General features: G+C 39.5%; 1 protein-coding gene across 1 annotated transcript; it reads right to left on the bottom strand.

Moving 5' to 3' along the window:
- Positions 1-2,883: 2,883 nt before the first annotated feature.
- On the bottom strand, positions 2,884-15,117 carry LOC310955363 (prolyl endopeptidase). The gene is made up of 15 exons (XM_083925176.1): positions 14,979-15,117; positions 12,472-12,546; positions 12,253-12,386; positions 11,996-12,126; positions 11,677-11,886; positions 11,468-11,589; positions 10,999-11,104; positions 9,786-9,977; positions 7,645-7,842; positions 6,872-6,975; positions 6,418-6,554; positions 5,353-5,447; positions 5,068-5,199; positions 4,359-4,515; positions 2,884-3,470 (listed from the first exon to the last, which is right to left on the bottom strand). Exons 1-15 carry the CDS (start codon positions 15,015-15,017, stop codon positions 3,176-3,178), a joined length of 2,127 nt encoding a protein of 708 aa, XP_083781302.1. The 5' UTR covers positions 15,018-15,117; the 3' UTR covers positions 2,884-3,175.
- Between the last annotated feature and the right edge of the window lie 3,526 nt (positions 15,118-18,643).

Here is an 18,643-nt window from a genome sequence, read left to right as displayed (position 1 = left end):
ACATACTACTGCAAGACCTCTAATGCTGAAATAGTTTCATCAAGAAGAACCTGTGAATTTCAATCAGCAATTTTGACAATCAAGGTAAAGCGCCAAATATTTGTGGAAAAGCCTGAAACGATCAGTTGACAAATTAATTAGCCAAATGACAAAAAATGCATCTGTACCAGTTTTTATAAAATGTTTGAAAGATGCGACAAAACAATCATTTAAAATTGAGTATTTGTCTTTTTGAACTGTTTGTTGGACCAGACAAGACATTTGGAAAGGTCACATATTGTGATGGCCATTTCTTATTATTTTCTTGTACTATTTTTTAGATCAAGGAATCCATGAAGTAAGTTATTTATTCATTCATTCATCTTCAACCGCTTATCCCGGGGTTGGGGTCGCGGGGGGTGCTGGAGCCGGTCCCAGCTGACATCGGGCGTGAGGCGGGGTCCACCCTGGACAGGACGCCAGTCTATCACAGGGCACATAGAGACGAACAGAGACAGACAACCATTCACACCTAATAATAAGTCAAAATTGGTTTCAGCACTAATTGGGTAGCTCCATATTCTAAAGTTTGAGAATTTGCTGCTTTTCACCAATACATCCCCGATGTATATGAATAATGCCCTCGGCAGTACACAGCTTTTTATATACAAGACCTTTTGCTCTACTTTGTCACTAAAGATACAACCTTATAATAAACAAAGAAAAAGAGTGCAGAAATGTAACAGGAAGAAATGCCAGTGAGGGAACAGAAGCAGCAAAAGGATTCAAAGAGGCACATGGGGAAGCAGATGACACCTCTGTAAAGACATTAGTGATTCCCAGCTGTGTGTTGAGAGCCCTCGCCCCTTCTTGTCCTCCCTCTATCCTTCGCTCCCTCTGCTCCATGTGAAGATTAAAGCAAGCGGCATAAAAGGGAGAGCAGTCCACCTCTAAGCTAGTGTGAAGGGGAAACTTCCCCCAGCACAAAAGTTCGGCTCTCCGCTCTTTGCCGAAGCGTGCCGCAGCTCAAATCGGCTTTTAGAAATTAATCCCTGCATTATGGAGAGAGTAAAGTAAACAAACGGAGGACAGGATGGGGACCTGCGAGTGTGAGACGGTGAGGCTTTTGTAGGTAAAGGCTTGTGTTTCTCCAGAGACAAAGAGCTGTGAAGGCTGCGTGTGCTTGTACATGTGTGAACTTGTGTGTGTACAGCGTGAAGAAAGAGTGAGCTCCAGAGGTGATGGGAGGGTGAACGAAGGAAATGAAGCAGCAAAAGCCTGCTCAATCCTCTGGGACACTCCTGGGAGAAGAGAGTCACAGCCTTTTTGCTGCACGGTCTTAAACCTCTCTCTCTGTCTCCCGTATGTCCAGCTTATTACTGGCTTTGTCTTTCCCGGCTTCATTCAACCACTTTGCCCCTGTGGCAAAGAGTCATTGTCTGCAAATCCTCCTCCTGCAGCCTTCTCTGCTTCCCCCCCTCTCCTTTTCACATCCTATCTATCCACTGAGAGGGTACTTAGATAAGGCCCGGGGTTCAGTCTGACGAAATCACAACTTCCCACTGAGCAGAGATTAAACTCTGAGTGACCGAACGGACAACTTCTCTCACTCTCTGCGGTTGGCTGCCGGAAAGTTTCCATCTCTTTTTTTGACAGTGTAAAATACCCGCCTGTCTGCGCGCCTCCTGAGACTCTCCATAAGTGCACTTTCAGTCTCTCTCCGCTTGTCTGCTTTTTTCCTCACGCTGTCTCGCCATATAGCTGCCGTCAATCATCTCTCATACTTGAAATACCTCCACACATCTTCCTCCCCGACTGTCTCCCCTCACTTGCATCTTCCTTCACCACTATAGAAGTCCGGATTATTGTGTGTACCCTCTTGTGTCTTTATCTGCCGGTGATTTGATTTTGCCCCTACCAGGAAGATTGATCAGCACAGACATTATAAAGGATTAAGCAGAGGGCATCCTGCTATTTGTGTTGATGAAGCATCTGAGCAGAATGACATTAAATTGACAGTTGCCTTTGACCTTGAGGTGTAAGTACAGGGGCAAGCTTGCAGGGGATTGTTTTGTGTAGTGCCATACTGTCACTTAGTGGAAAATATGAAAACTGCACCCTACAGAGACGACTCATGTTCTAAACAGTGGTGTAAAAGATAGTCGATTCAAGTTATCTATTTAAGAAAACTTTTAAGGTATTTTATTGGTCTTGTACCTTATTTTCAATGTCCTTATAACTTACGTTCTATTACACTGCAGAGCTATATATTCTACTTTTCACTCCAACTAATTTATTGGACCGCTTTATTTACTTTGCAGTTTGTATTTACGAAACAAATGTAAAATAAAACAGTTTTATGGGTTTGTTTTTTTTTTTTACTGATGAATCAACAAAATATGTGTTCATTATTGAAGTTTAGAGTTGATGGAAGGGCAATTTTGTTCCCTTTGTACACCTCCAGTCTAGCAATATTTCCCCTCTTACATATATTTTCGATCTCAGCTATATTAATCACTTTTCTCAAAATTAATTTATTAATTAGTACATAAAAAAATACATTTTTATTTTTTTAATTTTATTAATCACATATTAGCCTTACAGACATGAGTGGTCTCTCATCTAACTGTAGATTAAACCACCCACCTGTGTAGAGTAGTTCAAATTTGTTCTACCTCAACAATGCATTAATACACACGATAAAATAACACTCTTATTTTAGCTTGTGATGCTTTAAGTATTTTTTTCTTTTGCATATTATGTTTTAATTCGATAGATGAGCGTAAATAGGGAGAAAGAGTAGCAGAACAACCTCAAAATAAAGTTTAAAGTCCCGAAAGACCCTAAGGTCACAGTAACACTTAAAAATATCACTTGAACTTTTGAAAGTTAATCAAATGTAAAATCTTTTTGTGCATTTTATTGGTTAAGGTAAACGACAGTCAAGAGTGTTTTCAACAGAGGCATTATGGTTAACATCTCAGATTTATATCACACTGTTTGTTGTTATTTTTTCTATTATATTCCTTCTGCTCTTTAAGTATTTATTTCCTCTAAGTATTCATTCCGTCATACCTGCATCACTAATTTGTAAAACTGTTTTCTTGAAAATAAAAGATAAAAATAAAAGAAGTAATAATTCATCCCATAAAATGCTTCCCTCATTGTGTATATCCTTTACATCATCATTATCTCTCTAATCTTTCCAGCTGAGCCCAAGTGTCTCAGCGATAAAGGAAAAGATGTCCGTATCCTCCAAGATGGCCTTGGCGGTGGGCTTCCCTGCGCCGTGCCCACTGCGGGTGTCTATCCTGACCATCAGAGGCTGACGCTGCTCAGGGCTGCTGCCCACTCCGTGTTGCAAGGCAGCACAGTACTTCAGGGTGTGGAGAGGCACCACACGATCATCGTGATCTGCTGTCAGAAGCAGGATGGCAGGGTAAGGAGGGCCAGAGTAAGGTGACGGAGGCAGATTATGGAGGGGCGAATACCTGGAGAGAAGGTGAGAGAGACCGGTTGGAAGGCAAACGTGGGGGAAATCAGAGAGGAGAGAGAATATGGGAGTGATTTATGAACTTCAATGTGCGATTCAGATGCTCTGCTGCTATTTTTTGGTATATGTGGGCGAGTGTAAAACTGGGTACAGACCTAAAGATTATTGAAACCAACAAAGATTAAAGACCCAACAAAATGATTATTTACACCGACATGAGCAGATGTTTAGTCATAACTCTTATCTGTAACTAAACCAAAATAGAAACAGATACACATCAACAGAATGTTTGCCTTGTAAATGTATGCTGCAATCAAAGCAGAAAAGGCAACAAAACTTGGTAAATAAAAAGTAATATTTGGATGAAATGGTGGATGGAGAAATGTGGGCAGTGAGGACTGTAAACTTTGCAAACCTCAGTCGAGTTGTAGCGCACAGGGGACCTGAATGAACTGCATTATAACCTAGTTGTTATTCTTGGCACAGTGCACTATTTTACTGTTTGCCATTTTTTGACAGTTTTTTTCTTTTAACAGTCACACACCTCATATTGATGTCCCAATAATTTATTTAGAATCCTCAAACACTCAGATATTATTATAATTTTCCTTTTTATTTCTACATTTAGTGCTACTTTTATATGGTTTGTTTTGTTTTATGGCCTATTTTGTTGTTTATATTTAAATCTAATTTAAATATCTGTTTATACATGTGTGTATCATGGAGGGGGCTACAACTACATTTCATTATACAACCTGGCTGGGTGGAACTTGGTCTGATGAGTTATGATGGCAGCGAGGCACGAGTATGTGAGTATACAGGATATATAACGTGTTCTCATGCACAATTATGTTTTAGTGATTTGTTCTGTCTGTGTTTTTCATACTTGATGAGCCACTTAAACTGCTCCGGGTCATCAGAACAACCGTAGTCGGTGGTCCAGGCGTGTCCGATGGTGAATTTGTGGAACTTGAGCATATCCATCACCCCCACCTCTGCCACAGCACAGCCGAACAGTTCTGGACGCTGGTTCACACACGCCGCTGTGTGTGTGATCAAAATGTGTGTTACAGATGCCATTTGCCTTCACATATACACACTCAAACACACATGCATCTCCTTCACTTCACACTGTAGGACACAGTCACTCCTACATGACCACTTACACACCAGGGAAGAAGGCATTAGTTGGGTTTGTGCGATGCCATATGGCAGCCAGCCTTTGGTAAATGATGTGACTGAGCAAAGTTTAATGTGCTGTTTAATAGCTAAATTAATTAAAGCTAAGCAGCCAACTACTGTTAGATGAATTTAGCATTAGCGATTATGCCAGTGATGTAATATAGAGACTACAGTGCAATGTGATCAATCAGACTTGCAATAGACGAGTGATCTTAGATGGCTTTAATTGGCTTTGAAAAACTGTAAAAACATGGAGATGTACAGTTAATGTATTGTAGCCTTCAGGGTTAAACTGCATAGGAAGTGAGAGCTGGGAACTGTTACACCTTTAGAACCATTTCACTTTTTCTTGTTCTCCCTTTTTGGTTTTCACAATAGTAACACACAACGTACACTGATGGTTGTGTACTCACCAACTAGTAGCCCTCCATTAGAGGCTCCGTTGATCGCGATGCGGCTGGGTGTGGTGAACTTCTCCTGGATCAGATACTCTGCTGCGCACTGGAAATCATCAAAGCAATTCTGCTTGTTCCCTAATGTGCCACCTGCAAAAAACAAGACACAGCAGGAGTTGTGTGAACACAGAATAAGACTACAGCAAACTTATATTAAATGTTTGCTAATAACACAGTTAATCTCTTTGACAGACTCCTGTGTTCGGTAATGTCTTTCTGGGTGCATTACTGTGAGATCTGTACCTTTGTGCCAGGTGAGGCCGTACTCTCCACCGCCTCTGATGTTGGCCACTGCCAGGATCCCTCCCAGGTGTCTCACATACAGCAGATAAGCAACACTGAGCACAGACAAGTCAGACAGGGGAAATAATGTAAATACAATATTTCAATAGCTGCATAAAGTATAGTAGAAAATCTGAACATAATGAATGTCTTATGATTTGAAAGAGTAGATGTTGAATGAGTAGGAAATAGGGCTGCAATTAATGATTATTTTCATGGTTGATTAGTCTGTGGACTATTTCCTTGATTAATCCATTAGTTTGTTCTATAAAACCGTGACAAATGTGAATCATTGTTCCCCAAAGCTCAAGATGACATTCCAAAATGTCTTGTTGTGTCCAAACTCAAAATATACTCAGTTTACTTCCAGAGAAGAAAGAAACAAACCTGAAAATATTCACATTTAAGAGAATGGAAACTGTAAACAGTTAAACCTTTTAAAAAGTCATTTTGAAATTGCATTAAGATCACATTCCTACATAATATTCATTGTATGAGCACTTTCTACCTGCTAATTACAATTACATCCCACTTTTGTGATGTACTTGGAAGGCGTTTAAGGTACCGTTTGGAGTGGTACCGTATCTGTAGTGTGGTAGGATATGTTAAGTAAAAACAGAGAAACCTCTTTTTTTACTGGGCATCACGTATAAATGCAGTTTCTCACAAGCCCCGCTGATAAATATATTTTGCACCAACACCCTGTAATTTACAGAGAAAACAGACACAAAGAAGATCCTCACATTTTTATCCCTGTTTTGAAGTCCAGTACTCACTCCCGTGTGCCATCTAACCAGACATCCCCTTCACACTCTTATATAACCTCACTGGTGAATGTTGTATTATAATGTGTGTGTCTAAAATATCAAACATCACACACAATATGATATGAGGACGGTTTGGCAAAAACAAACATGGCAGCTCCACATTTTGTAACTGAATAGTATTTATCTGTTCAAGTAAAAAAAAAGAGAAGAGAGTGGTCACATTGGTTGAACAGATTTTAAGGAGGACAGTTGTTCTTACTTGTAGTACGGCTGTATGGAAGCCTCAAAGCCTCCATAGCCATAAAGGAAGACAGGATGAGTCCCATCCTTCTTTAGGCCCTTGGCGTGAACTAGGAACATGGGGATCATGGTTCCATCTTTACTGGGATAAAATACCTGCAAGTGCATGAGAGAAGACAGATCAAATCAGTCAGTCTGTCTAAGACTTCTCTTATATCAATGTTAGTAAAGGGCGCGGTTTTCAGATAAGTCTCTGATGAGCTGTGCACAAACACCATTCACCACTTCCTCAACCGTAGTGAATAAGATTCTAGGAAATCTGCATCACTATATGAATATGCAATTAGTAGAAGTGAAAAACAACAGTAACAAGAGTAAACAGGAAGAAAACAACAGTACTAAGAAAGGGTAATGGGGAAGCACAGAGACACATGGTCCACAGAACTAAAGCAGATAAAATAGGAGGACATTACCTGGCTGGTCTCATAGTCCTCTTGCTTGATGCCTTTTACCTCCACCTCCCTGAACACTCTGGGCTCCGGGTTTGACTCGCTCAAATCACAGTGGTAAATGATACCTGGGCACCACAGAACAAAGGTCACATTGTTTACCGTGTGTTTATCTAATTGCATGGTTATATTTTTAACGATTGATTTTTCATATTTAGCGAGAAGGTCTAGTAATATTAGTCTTGCATTGCCAGATCTATCACCACAGTGCTGTGTGAGCGCTGGAGAAAAAAGTCTGGCCGCACAAGGTAACATTCTGGTATAGGGGGGAAAAACATTCTGGCTTGAATGCTGCAACGTTGCCCTTGCAAAATAGATAGCAGAGCCGTGGAGAATACTGTCTGAAACAGGCGGCCAATGGAAGGCTTTATCCCAAAAAGACTATATCCAGTGAGTCAGACTCACAATATAGGATCATTTATGCAGTATCTGGTCTTTACTTTGAGTATTTACACATTGACTTTTTACCTAACATTAAATCTATTTATTTTACATTCAATATATTATTTAAAAGTATTGGAACCAGTAGAAGTTGCCTTTACAGTGGCACTTGCAGCAAAATATGTATTATTTAAGACATATATGTAATAGTTTAAGGTCTGGAACAATTAGTTGATGGACGGAAAATGTTGTTAGTTGCAATCCTAATTGTTTAAATGTGATTTAAATGCTTTATATGTGTTGATGTTAGTTGTTTTTGCAATCTAATATGACACAACATCATTGGACAGAATTACCGGGTGTAGTGAAGGAGGTGAACTTGTAGAAGAAGTCAGAGTGTTTCTTCTTGCAGCTCACTCCGGCTACTGTGCCAACGTCCAGTGGCAGGTCCCTGACCACCCGGCCTGTAGACAGCTCACACAGCTGCAGGATGTCCTTCACGTCATGGAGGTAGTTGACCAGCAGGTGTTGCTGATTCACACAGGAGACAAAGCCTGTAGAAGGACATAAAAAGGAAGAGATGGACTTTTATTTACACACTGTATCCAAGGGAAACGGTTTATTTGTTGTATTCCCTCGGGATAAATAAAGCTTCTTGAATCTTGAATCTTTCCTTTCTGTTACTACCAATGTCAACTTCCTATTTACTAATTATCCTGATTTATCTTGATAATAAGGAGTCACCTCACAATCCTAGGATTAGGCCAAATATAATGGCTATGGATTGAACGTGACCTTATGCATTAGTTCAGTTAAGTTAAATTTTAATGTACAGGTAGAACAAAGAGTTTATACGTGTGTGGGTCCATTCACTGTAACATGATAAAAATCTCATCAAAAGCCAGCAGGGGGCAGTCTAAGTGTGATACCTGTAAGTGTGAGACATACTGCTCAGCAGATGTCAGTGGTGCTACAGAGGCTGTCTTCTTTGGGTTTCTCTGTTTATTACACACAGTAACTACGACTCCATATATGGCATGTGCCGAGTGTCACGACAACACAGAGCAAAGTGATGAATCAGTGACTTTTACTGTATTTCAGTTACATTACATTCAACCCTCTGTGAGGGCGAACTCAGAGTTAAAACAGTGTGGAGAATTGATATTAGATGTATTAGTGAACTGATACTGGACCTATTATAAGGCTATTATAGGAGCTGAGCTAAAGACAGCTTTATCACAGAGGAGACAATGAGCAGTTTAGAAAAGGGTCAGAACGATGCGGAACAGTAACAGTACCAGCTTCACGGGTTGCATTATTTAAAAAGTTAGTGAAACAGTAAGTGCTCTCTATAACCTTGCAATGGAATAACATATAACCAGATAACTGTAGCCCCATACTGTGGACAGCATGTATACAATTACCCTTTGAAACCATGGCAACAAGTGTATAGTGCTATACCTAGGTGGGATATGCATGCATGAGCGTGAAACTAGTTTTAAAAACGTATTATTCATTAATACTTTTTTATATGAATATTCAATAAATGATTTAAACATTATACATTTAAAAACAAAAAAAATATCATCCACTCACATTTATAAAGCAACATTATTGACATCAGCATCAAGTTGCCCTATTTGGCAGTTGTATGCAGTATATTAAACATTATGTTTAATAAAGGCTTTATTACACATACAAGGACATTTTAAGCACTTATTTAAGTCAAATTGTGTCAGCAATTATAACTCCTATGAATATATTGTTTATAATATTCCACAAGGGTTTTAATTGTCATTATCTGTTTATACAGTAGCCCACACTTATATAAATACATTTCATTTCCTTTGTCTGCTTACAGCTACATTATAGTGCACTATAAAACATGTATTAAATGTTTTAACAGCTTTACTTAATACTAAATAAGGAGGCTTAAAATAAAGTACTGCCTGATCATTTTAATTATTTTCTTCCAAATTCTTTGCACTTTTTTCAAAAATTGTATATATCTCAGGAGAAACAGGGACATTCACTGCTGTTTGTTTGAGTGATCTCTAGGTACAGTTAACGTCACTCAAATGAATTTAGAAAAAAAAACCAAGACAAAATGCTCATGGATCAAGTTTCACTTTTTGAGCAGAGTTCCCTGTGACGAAGGTCTTCGACCACGGACACAGACACTTCCTAGTTACTGTGGTTGGACTGTTATCGAAACATTAAGACAGATATTCTGTGAAAAAATATTTCGTAAGATTTCAAGAGCTGAATTGCGAAACTATGACACCCAGTATAAGCCCTTTACGCATTTCCAAAGCTTGGTGGAGTTTTCAAACACGCTAATGCAAGACCATGGCAACAAAGGTCTGTTTTACAAACCACCAGCCAAACTGCTGCATGAACTTTCAGACGTATTACTCTTCTACTGTAGAGAACTGATACTTGAGAACTGACTTTGTCTTCTACTGTATATTATATTGAAATATCCACTCAGTCTCACCCAGGACATCCTTGTCGTGCTGCGGAATGAGGGTAGCCCAGTGCTCCTTGTCTGGTTTTTGGATGTCTATGTTGATGAGACGGTACCGAGGAGCATCCAAGTTGGAGCGGAATGTGAATACAGTTCCCTCATTGGTCACGTATGAGTACTGGGCTTCAAAGTTGTCCACAAGTTTGACCCATGGCAGCAGGCCTGGAGAAAAAGATGAATAAAAGTACAGAAGATTATATTATAAATGATGCATCATGTGTTTTGCATCTCTATGAATGACCACTGGGAGTAAAAAAGAAAAAACAACACACCTGTCCACCTGAATTACCTTGGCTTGTAAAGACCAGCAACACATTTTGTGTTATTGCGTAAACATTTCTCTGAGTGCTGAATGTTTTTCAAAATAAAAGATATCAGGTTGTCAAGGGAACTTTGAAATCTAGACTTCTGGTGGAGTAACTGTTGAGTCACACTCTGGCCTTGGCATCAACTTCTCTTCTGCTGGTACAAGGCATTCACTGATATTATAAAGCCGCACTTACTCCTAGGAAAAGAAAATGAAAGTGTCCTTAACTTTCCCAGGTCATTTTGTTTTAATGCTGCAGCTCCGGTGCTACTTATAATTGGAAATTAAACAGTTACAACTGGAAGACGATTAATTCATTAGTCAATGGAAAGAAGAAAAAAAAGTCAGTTATTTTACAAGTAGGAAGTCAGAATGGGCTTATTTAATCTACTTTTTCACATTTCATAAACTTAAGGATTAATGGCATTGATCAGAACAAATGGGCGAAAAAACCCGAATTGCAGCTCAGCTCCTCCTGTCAATGATGCATTATTCTTTTCCATTGCGACCTTTACTCTTCATGAAATGCTTTTTTTCTACAAAGATATATCTTTTTATTTTATTTGCACACACATCCATAGATGCTGTCAACCACAAAAATAACCACTGTTAATATTCACCAATGCTATAGACTTTTAAATGTGAAAATGCACTCGAAAATAATTGAGATACCTCTTACCTTGATATTGTAATACTCGGGGGGGGGGGGGGGGCAAGTAAAGCGCTTTCAAGAGTGGTTCATATGATCAGTCACCTTTGTTTTAACTCACTCTTTGATAGATAGGAACTTAAAAGACAATTAAATCTTAGGGAGTACAACTTTGTGTTTATGCAAAGCTTAAATCTCAGTTGGGAGTTCGTCAAAAAGGTACAGACCTGTGATGCCATTGCGGAGCTGCTGAAGGTCACAGTACCACAGCTGGTTGACAGGTTCACAGCCTTCAGTGACGGACAAAACAGCATATCTGCCGTCATCTGATATCTGGAAAGACAAAGGAAGACAGGAAGGAAGGAAGAAAGCAAGGAAAGATGAAAAGAGGGGCATGTGGTTATATCGTTTTATCATCCTAACCTACCAGTCAGGTCGTCGATCCTCTTAAAATATAAATAAATTATATAGAAATACAACTTGTAAAATATGATGCATCATTATAGATGAGATGCTAAGCATACCCACGCAGGTGTTTGTTTTTAAATGCAGGACTATGACTTGTAGGGGAGTTTACAGTATTCAGTGTGCTATTTGAACTTCCACTTAAGTAAAGCACGTGAATACTTCCTACAGTACTGCCTTGATTGCAAATGTTTGATTATAATAAGTGATTCAAGATTACTATGGACTTACGGTGACTGAACTGTGCCACTTGGGATGTTCGGGAAACTCCGCAACCAGAATGTCTTCTGACTGTTTGGTGCCAATGACGTGGAAGTAAAGCTTCTGGTTGATGTTGCAGGTGGTCTCTGTGCCTTTAGTGAACAAGACATAAGTGCTGTTGTAAAGGTGTTGCTTCTTGGATTGAACATGCGTTTGTGTGTATGGTGTCTCTTCCTAACCGTCAGTTTTGCCTTCCTGGCGTGGGTAGCAGTTGTAAAAGACGCCCTTGGCATCGTGCGTCCAGGCCAAGCAGCTGAATTTAACCCTCTCCAGGACATCAGGCATTGGGGTGAGGTCATCAGCCTTCATGAAACTCACTGTTACCCAGTCTGAACCACTGCTGCTTAAACCATATGCAAAATATTCACACTCCTCTGACAGACGGCCCACTGGATGGAAAGAGGGACAGAAAAAAGCAGGGTTGTTTATTACATTTCTATGTATTTGCATGTTTGTGCACAATAACAGTCAGTGAATGTGCTCCGCAGAGTGGCTCACTCTTCAGGGCCACGGTGCCATCTTCAGAGAGTTTATTCGGGTCAAAGAAAACAGTGGCAGCTCCATCCAGAGAGTCCTGCACATACAGCACATCCTGGTTCTGGAGACCTTTGTTGTGGAAGTAGAAATACCTGGAATTAAAAAACAAAAATAACGTGACAAGGTTTTTAATTTTAGACCTGCAGTTCAAGTTAGTACCTCAGCCATAAGTATTTTTCAGTCTGTGCAGAGCCTATTCTTTCATTTCCATCTACTACCTCTTCCCTCTTTTGTAAGGGCAGCTGTATTTGGGATAGTCATAGAGCTCAGTAAGACGCTGGTGGAACTGAGCCCGGACCGCACACTGCTCCAGGTAAGGCATGGTCAGTTTGTTCTGCCCCTCAACGAAAGCCTGAGATTCAAAGGGGAGAGATATGAGAGATGGAGTTTTTTGGCGAAGACACAGCTTCAGCTTTCTGCCAGAGATTGATACATACCATAGTTTCTGCACTATCAGCGTTTTCCAGCCATGTGTAGGGATCGCAGATCTTAGTTCCATGGTGGTCAGTCACCTACAAGTTTAACAAGAACAAACACACACACGGACCTGTGTTCAATATTTCACTTTCAATCTTGATTTTCTTAACAGAGAGGATGTATTTTGCAATAACTTCCTCCCCCATGAAAAGTTTTCTGTGGAACCGAAGCACATCCGTACTCCTGTCAGCTGTCTCATTATGGCTCGTCAGTTTCCTGCTTGTTAACACAGGAATGAGTAGCCCTGCTTCAGGAGCTTTTGAAACATCGGACTTCTGACTGAATGTGGGCAGATCCTTGTCAGTGTTCATACATAATTTCCCTGAAAAGCATTACTATTCCTGAGGATTTCACCTTAACTTGGCATCATTAAAAAGAAAGATCTGTGTGAAGGCAGGTATGATAAAAAGCTGGTCCAAAGGTTTGTCTCCAACCTTAACGGTTACCTTTTGGGAGGGTCAGGTCAAGTATAGTTCATTGTATTATCTGGTATCACGTACAATAGAAGAAGCAATATACAAACAAATTTTTTTTTTCTCTGAAAAGTAAATCAAGTGAACGTTGCTGTCCGGTGTATCAAAAGGCTTTGTAGGCCTAGGTTTTGCTCCATTTGTGCCCCTGCTGGTTGTCAATCTCTCAAACATTTTGCTCATCATCATCTTTTCCAAGATTATTGATTCCAAATATCAGATTTTGCTTTTTTTAAATTACTCTTTTGTACTCGTAAGGTTCATTTTTTCATTGTATGCAGAACAAATAAGGGTGAAATTATAAATTCCTGCAAGTATCCAGAGAGTTTGCAAGTAGGTACACCCTGGACAGGACGCCAGTCTATCACAGGGCACATAGAGACGAACAGAGACAGACAACCATTCACACCTAAGGGCAATTTTAGAGTCATCAATTAACCTAAAGCGTGCATGTCTTTGGACTGTGGGAGGAAACCGGAGAATGTGATGTAAATCTGGGTGAATTGTATTATTTATCAGATAGACTAGACTTTTGTCTTTAAAATATCCCTTTCTTTAAACCAATGGCTGACTACCATTAAAATGGTTGACTACTGTGCAATAGTGAGTGAGTCTCTCTCTGTCATTGCATCCTTTGAAATGTGACACGCACCATTTGTGATGTTTAAAGTGTCTGAGGGTCGACGTTACCACACTTCCTCTGTCCCAGTGCAACTCTCATCTATCAGACATGTTGTCATTTCGGAGTAATTTCTTATTGTTTTGTTACACAAATTTTGTAGTGTCTGCAAATGATGCACCAACAATTCAGGTAATGCCAGTGTGGCCATGCTGGACTCTGAAAGCAGACTCATTGTTGTGTCAGTTGGAAACGCTGCAGAATTCTGTACTGTGGAAAAGGGGGCGAGTTTCAGACATACTAAAAACATAAACCCCTGCCGTAGTTTACACTGAGGTATTATTTTTCATTTCATTTCATTCAGGCAGCATTCATTACTGCCGAAGTGCAGTGGAGCAAGGCACCGAACCCCCAACTGCTCGGGGCGCCAGTCCACTGGCAGCCCCCTCGCTCTGACATCTCAGCATTAAATTGCATGTATATAGGTCCTGTTTGTGCATGTGTGTGTATTTCGGGCCTGTGTGTGTGTAACATGAATAATAATAGAGTGAAAGAATCAAATTTCCCTTTGCTGGATTAATAAAGTTCTTCTTCTTCTTCTTTACAATAGCATTTGCACAGAAAACAGCAACATTTGAATGCACTTTGTGCCTGAAAAGGAGTGGGAAGAATAAAAAGTCTTAAGTATCCCCCACCCCTTTTTCTCATCAGGTGTCTTAAACTGAATGTGTGTTGTCACTTCCTACTGGTTGTCATCATCTTATGAGGAGTTCACATTCTACACTTACACAGAAGAGACGTATGGTGTGTTCATTATGATGCTTTTACCATTTTAGGCAAACAACAATCACTCACTAATTCATTCATTCATTCATTCATTTAGAGCTGAAACTGCTTTTAGACCAAAGCAACAATTTGAATGAGTGAAAATAGTGAGTTCTGGCTACATCCCCTGTGTACGTGCATACACCATACACAGGAAAAAGTGCACTATCAGAGGGTAGTGCATAATGAAACTTAGAGTAAGTGCGACACACCTCAGTGAAGCTGAATCACAGCGTGAGCGAGGGACTGGGAACATGTTGTTCCGCTGTGCCACCGCGTCAAAGTTCGACGCGCTTTGGAAAAGTTCAAGTTACTTCTTCGTGTAACTTCCCCTTTAATGACCCGTTTTTCAATTGGGACGTTAGTTTTGTTTTTGTTTCTTAAGTCAGTCGCCATTTGCCTTTTCTATGCCTCCTCCACCCGTAGCCTACGACTTGTCTTTCTCTCGCCGCTCGTGACTTTGCACCGCAGGATTTCACCGACAGACACACGGGCGGAGAGGAAGCAGCAGCCACAGCCGCAGCCGCAGCAGCAGGACTTCTTTAACACTGACCTTCTCTTCTCTCCGCGCAGTCGGATACTTAAACGCCATGACAGGGGTTTCGGAGGTGTTTCTCGAGTCGCCTTTCTGTTGCTACTTTGTGTTTCCCACCCTTTACTATTGTCCTGAATGCAGCGTCAGCGCCGCAGCCTCGAAGTGAAAGTGAAAACATTTCTTGTTACACACGTTTGTAGGAACCGCGCGCGCCGGACCTCTCTACAGGAAATGATGAGTCACCCAGGGCTTTTTTTAAAAACTGGCTTTATTCAATAATCATTTAAAAGATACAAAATACCATGAAGAATACAAGTATACAATTACAGAGCACACATCCACGAGTACACGCGCGCATCTGGCATTTTAATTTTGATAATTATACAGATAAAAATGTATTTTATAAAATCCCCCACCCAAAACATAATTTGGGTAAAAGTAAGTCTGGATAGACCATATATTGTCGACATTGTACATACTGTTGTATAAATAAAAAGAAAAGGCACAGCAACATATAATAATAATAATAATAATAATAATTAATAATAAAATCTCCAATTCACTTTGATCTTTGAACGTAAAAAGGTGACAGCATGATCAAGAGAAAGTGCATTGAAACTGAGATCTACAGGTTTGTGGTGATGGGGTATTTGCACGGATCACTTTGTTAAAATGAGTTAAGATGCTGGACCCCATCAGCCTGAAACCAAGATATATTTAATTTCCAATTATATATAGCCTTATATGAAACAGAGAAAAGCAGTAAATATTCACATGAGAAACGGGTGCTTGCAAATGTTTGGCATTTTCTTGTCATTTGACTTAAATTATCAATTATCAAAATGGATTGTTTTCAGTTGACTGATTAACCAAATAATGATTATAGCTCCAGAGCTTTCACAAAAACATATTCTTATTTGTATTGTTGCTAGAGTGAACACAGTGGCAGAGTAATATTATCCATTCAATTTCAACCTGTGATGAGTAATTCAAAATAATGATTTGACACCTGTTACTCATCCTTCTTTCTTTCTTTTTCTCAATAAATCAAATCACCAATACAAGTCCAGTCATCTGACAACAGGATTAAGGCCCTTGGTTGTCAATAGCAACACCTGCATTGTGTAATTGGCAGCTAAACAAAAGAAAATCACACCAATGCACCAGTATAATGTGTTCCTGTATTGGGAAACATCCACAGTTTGCCAAAGCCAAAGAGAGATGTCTGCACTTGAAGACATTTCCAGGTTAATAAAAGAAAAGCTGTACAGATATGAGTCGGTCCCTTTGCCACACCTAAATGTCACACCACTGGAATAATTCCCAGACTCATTGAAAGGTTCTTCATGTATTCCCTGACTAATGTTCCAGTAAGTCAAGAGGTACATTTAGTTATTTTTGCCTCACAATATGGACAAAAACTCATGCCATTCCATGTCAACCTATCCTAATCTATTTGTTGTGTAATGAACTCAGCTTCTGAAGCAAACGAAACATGTTGAGAGACAGTGTGTATCCTGGATTAACGCCCCTCAAGATGGAAGGACGGCAACTGAACAGAGAGAAAGAAGAAAAACAGAGTTTCAGACGTGTAATCTGTCTAATCCATAAAGCTGTGAAAACGACTGGGGAGAAAAGGGGGAGGAAAGGAGGGGAAAGATGGAGGACAGGGAGTTAGAAAGAGGGCTAATTTCAAACTAATTTAGCTAAGGTGATTAAGTGAGACTGGCTTGATGAGAAAATAAGCTGTTAGAAGGCCTCTGACCTTGTTTCAGTGTATTTACCTCTCTGCCACATGCCTGTGTATATAATGATATTACTGACACTAGATGCAATAAGAGCGTCATTTCTATAGTCCATGCATTGACAATGGAATATATTTTAAGAAAAAAAGATTTTAAAATAATGATTAGATCACATAACGTCTACCTAATTCACAAAAGCAGAGCTTCAGTCATTAAAAAAACCAAGATGACGCATGTTACAGGCTTAATAGATGATGGAGTTTAGCACGTTGACAGTGCAAAAACAAATTTCTGTATGGATTAAAAACTGATGATAGCCAATTAATAATGAGTTGAGCTATGTATGTATATATAGTTGTGATATGATCAAATTGCTGTTGTGTGCTTAAACGTACTTATTGATGACTTACTGAGGTTTGCTTAGAAGAGCACGCACAGGTGAGGGTAAATGAAACTTCCCCAGATGACGACTTACTGTAAGACAATCATGTGTTTCCCCCCCTGGATTTGTATGTTTAAATATGTTGACACGTTGGAGGTAAATGTTTTTACAGAGGACACGTTCATTTTAGAGGCCTTCTTTACATTAACTGTAGACAGTCATTTAAAAAACAAAACAATTGTTGCCATGTTTTGAGGAATAAAATGTAATATAAATACGGCTATGGATGATATATGTACATTCCCCTCTGTAAAATTGAAGCTGGAAGAGGAAGACTTTAACGTTTTTTCCCTTCATTTATTTATTTAAAGGACGGTGCACAGTGATCGACATTTCTGTAAACGTGCCACGATTAGCAAACAGGCTTATTTTCAACTGCAGTCCTTTGGCAAGATGTTCAAATGACCACAAAAAACTAAGAGAATAAAAACGTTCTAAAAAAATACACAAAAAAACAGAAAACAAGAGTAGAGCACGACATCAACTGACAGACTCCTTAAGACGTACATATAACTAAACAGACATTGTTACCCACCCCCATGGGTTAGACAGCACAGCTACAACAATAACCACAAGATCAGATTCAATTATATCATCCTATACCGTTAAAGGATTTCACATTTTTGATTGCTTAAAAGACAGTTTTTAAAGTTGTGATCGAATGTATGATAGGAGGTGCTTTTGAGAAAACAGCTGAACAAGGTAAAAATAACAAAACAAACTAATAGTTATTTCCATGAAACTTCCGCAGCTGATTACTTACACTAATACAAATATCTTTTTATTACAAGTTTTCTGAAATTTCATGCTGGAATATTCAAATGAGCCATTATCTAATGCCAAATCTTTAGACACAAATAGACAAACTGTAGTAAAATAAACACCTTAATGTGTATTTGGGATGTTTTTTTTCACTAGTTTAGTCTTGCATTGCCAGATCTAGCTCTACAGTGCTGTGGGGTCTGACTACATCTGATTATCATCCGGGGACAGGAGAAAAATGCTCTGGCTTGTTTGTATTTTTTTTTACACCAATCACCTTCATTTTGGGTGGCACTAAGCCAATAGCACTCTTCCAAAATAGTTAGCGGGGATAGTGGACGCTCTATCGCTGTGCATCCGGAGGCAAAATTGCCCAAGACCTCAAAACAATGTGTTTGTCTACTGTCTCACCGTAAAGAAAATGTACTGCTATATTTTCTTTTTTTTTTCTGCGCTACGCTAACAGTGCAAATGCTGAATATTTAAATTATGATGTGTTGTCATGTTATCTTACTTTGTAGAAAAGGAACCTTCTCTCAATTGCAGAAGCAATAATGATAAAGAGACATTTGGTGCCAAAGTAGCCTACTTAGTGATGAATCATCGCGTTGGTGATTACCTAACAACTGTATGACAACAAGTGCCTTAATTGGCAATACAGTCTACAGAGAATCCCTAATCTTTGGGGCCATTGGGGATGAAAGTGGACCAGGCCAAGCCACAGGCAGATGGGC

This window comes from Echiichthys vipera, assembly GCF_963691815.1.
Source record: "Echiichthys vipera genome assembly, chromosome: 13".
NCBI classification, from domain to species: Eukaryota; Metazoa; Chordata; class Actinopteri; order Perciformes; family Trachinidae; genus Echiichthys; species Echiichthys vipera.
The sequence above is the reverse complement of the archived record's forward strand: the minus strand, read 5'-3'. Positions and strand labels throughout refer to the sequence as shown.

Coding starts and splice junctions, on each gene's coding strand:
- LOC310955363 (XM_083925176.1), bottom strand. CDS start 15,017: ATGGCGTTTAAGTATCCGACTGCGCGGAGAGAAGAGAAG. Junction 6,976..7,644: donor CACCTCCTTCACTACACCCG/GTAATTCTGTCC, acceptor TGTGGTGCCCAG/GTATCATTTACCACTGTGAT. Junction 4,516..5,067: donor TAATGGAGGGCTACTAGTTG/GTGAGTACACAA, acceptor TCACACACACAG/CGGCGTGTGTGAACCAGCGT.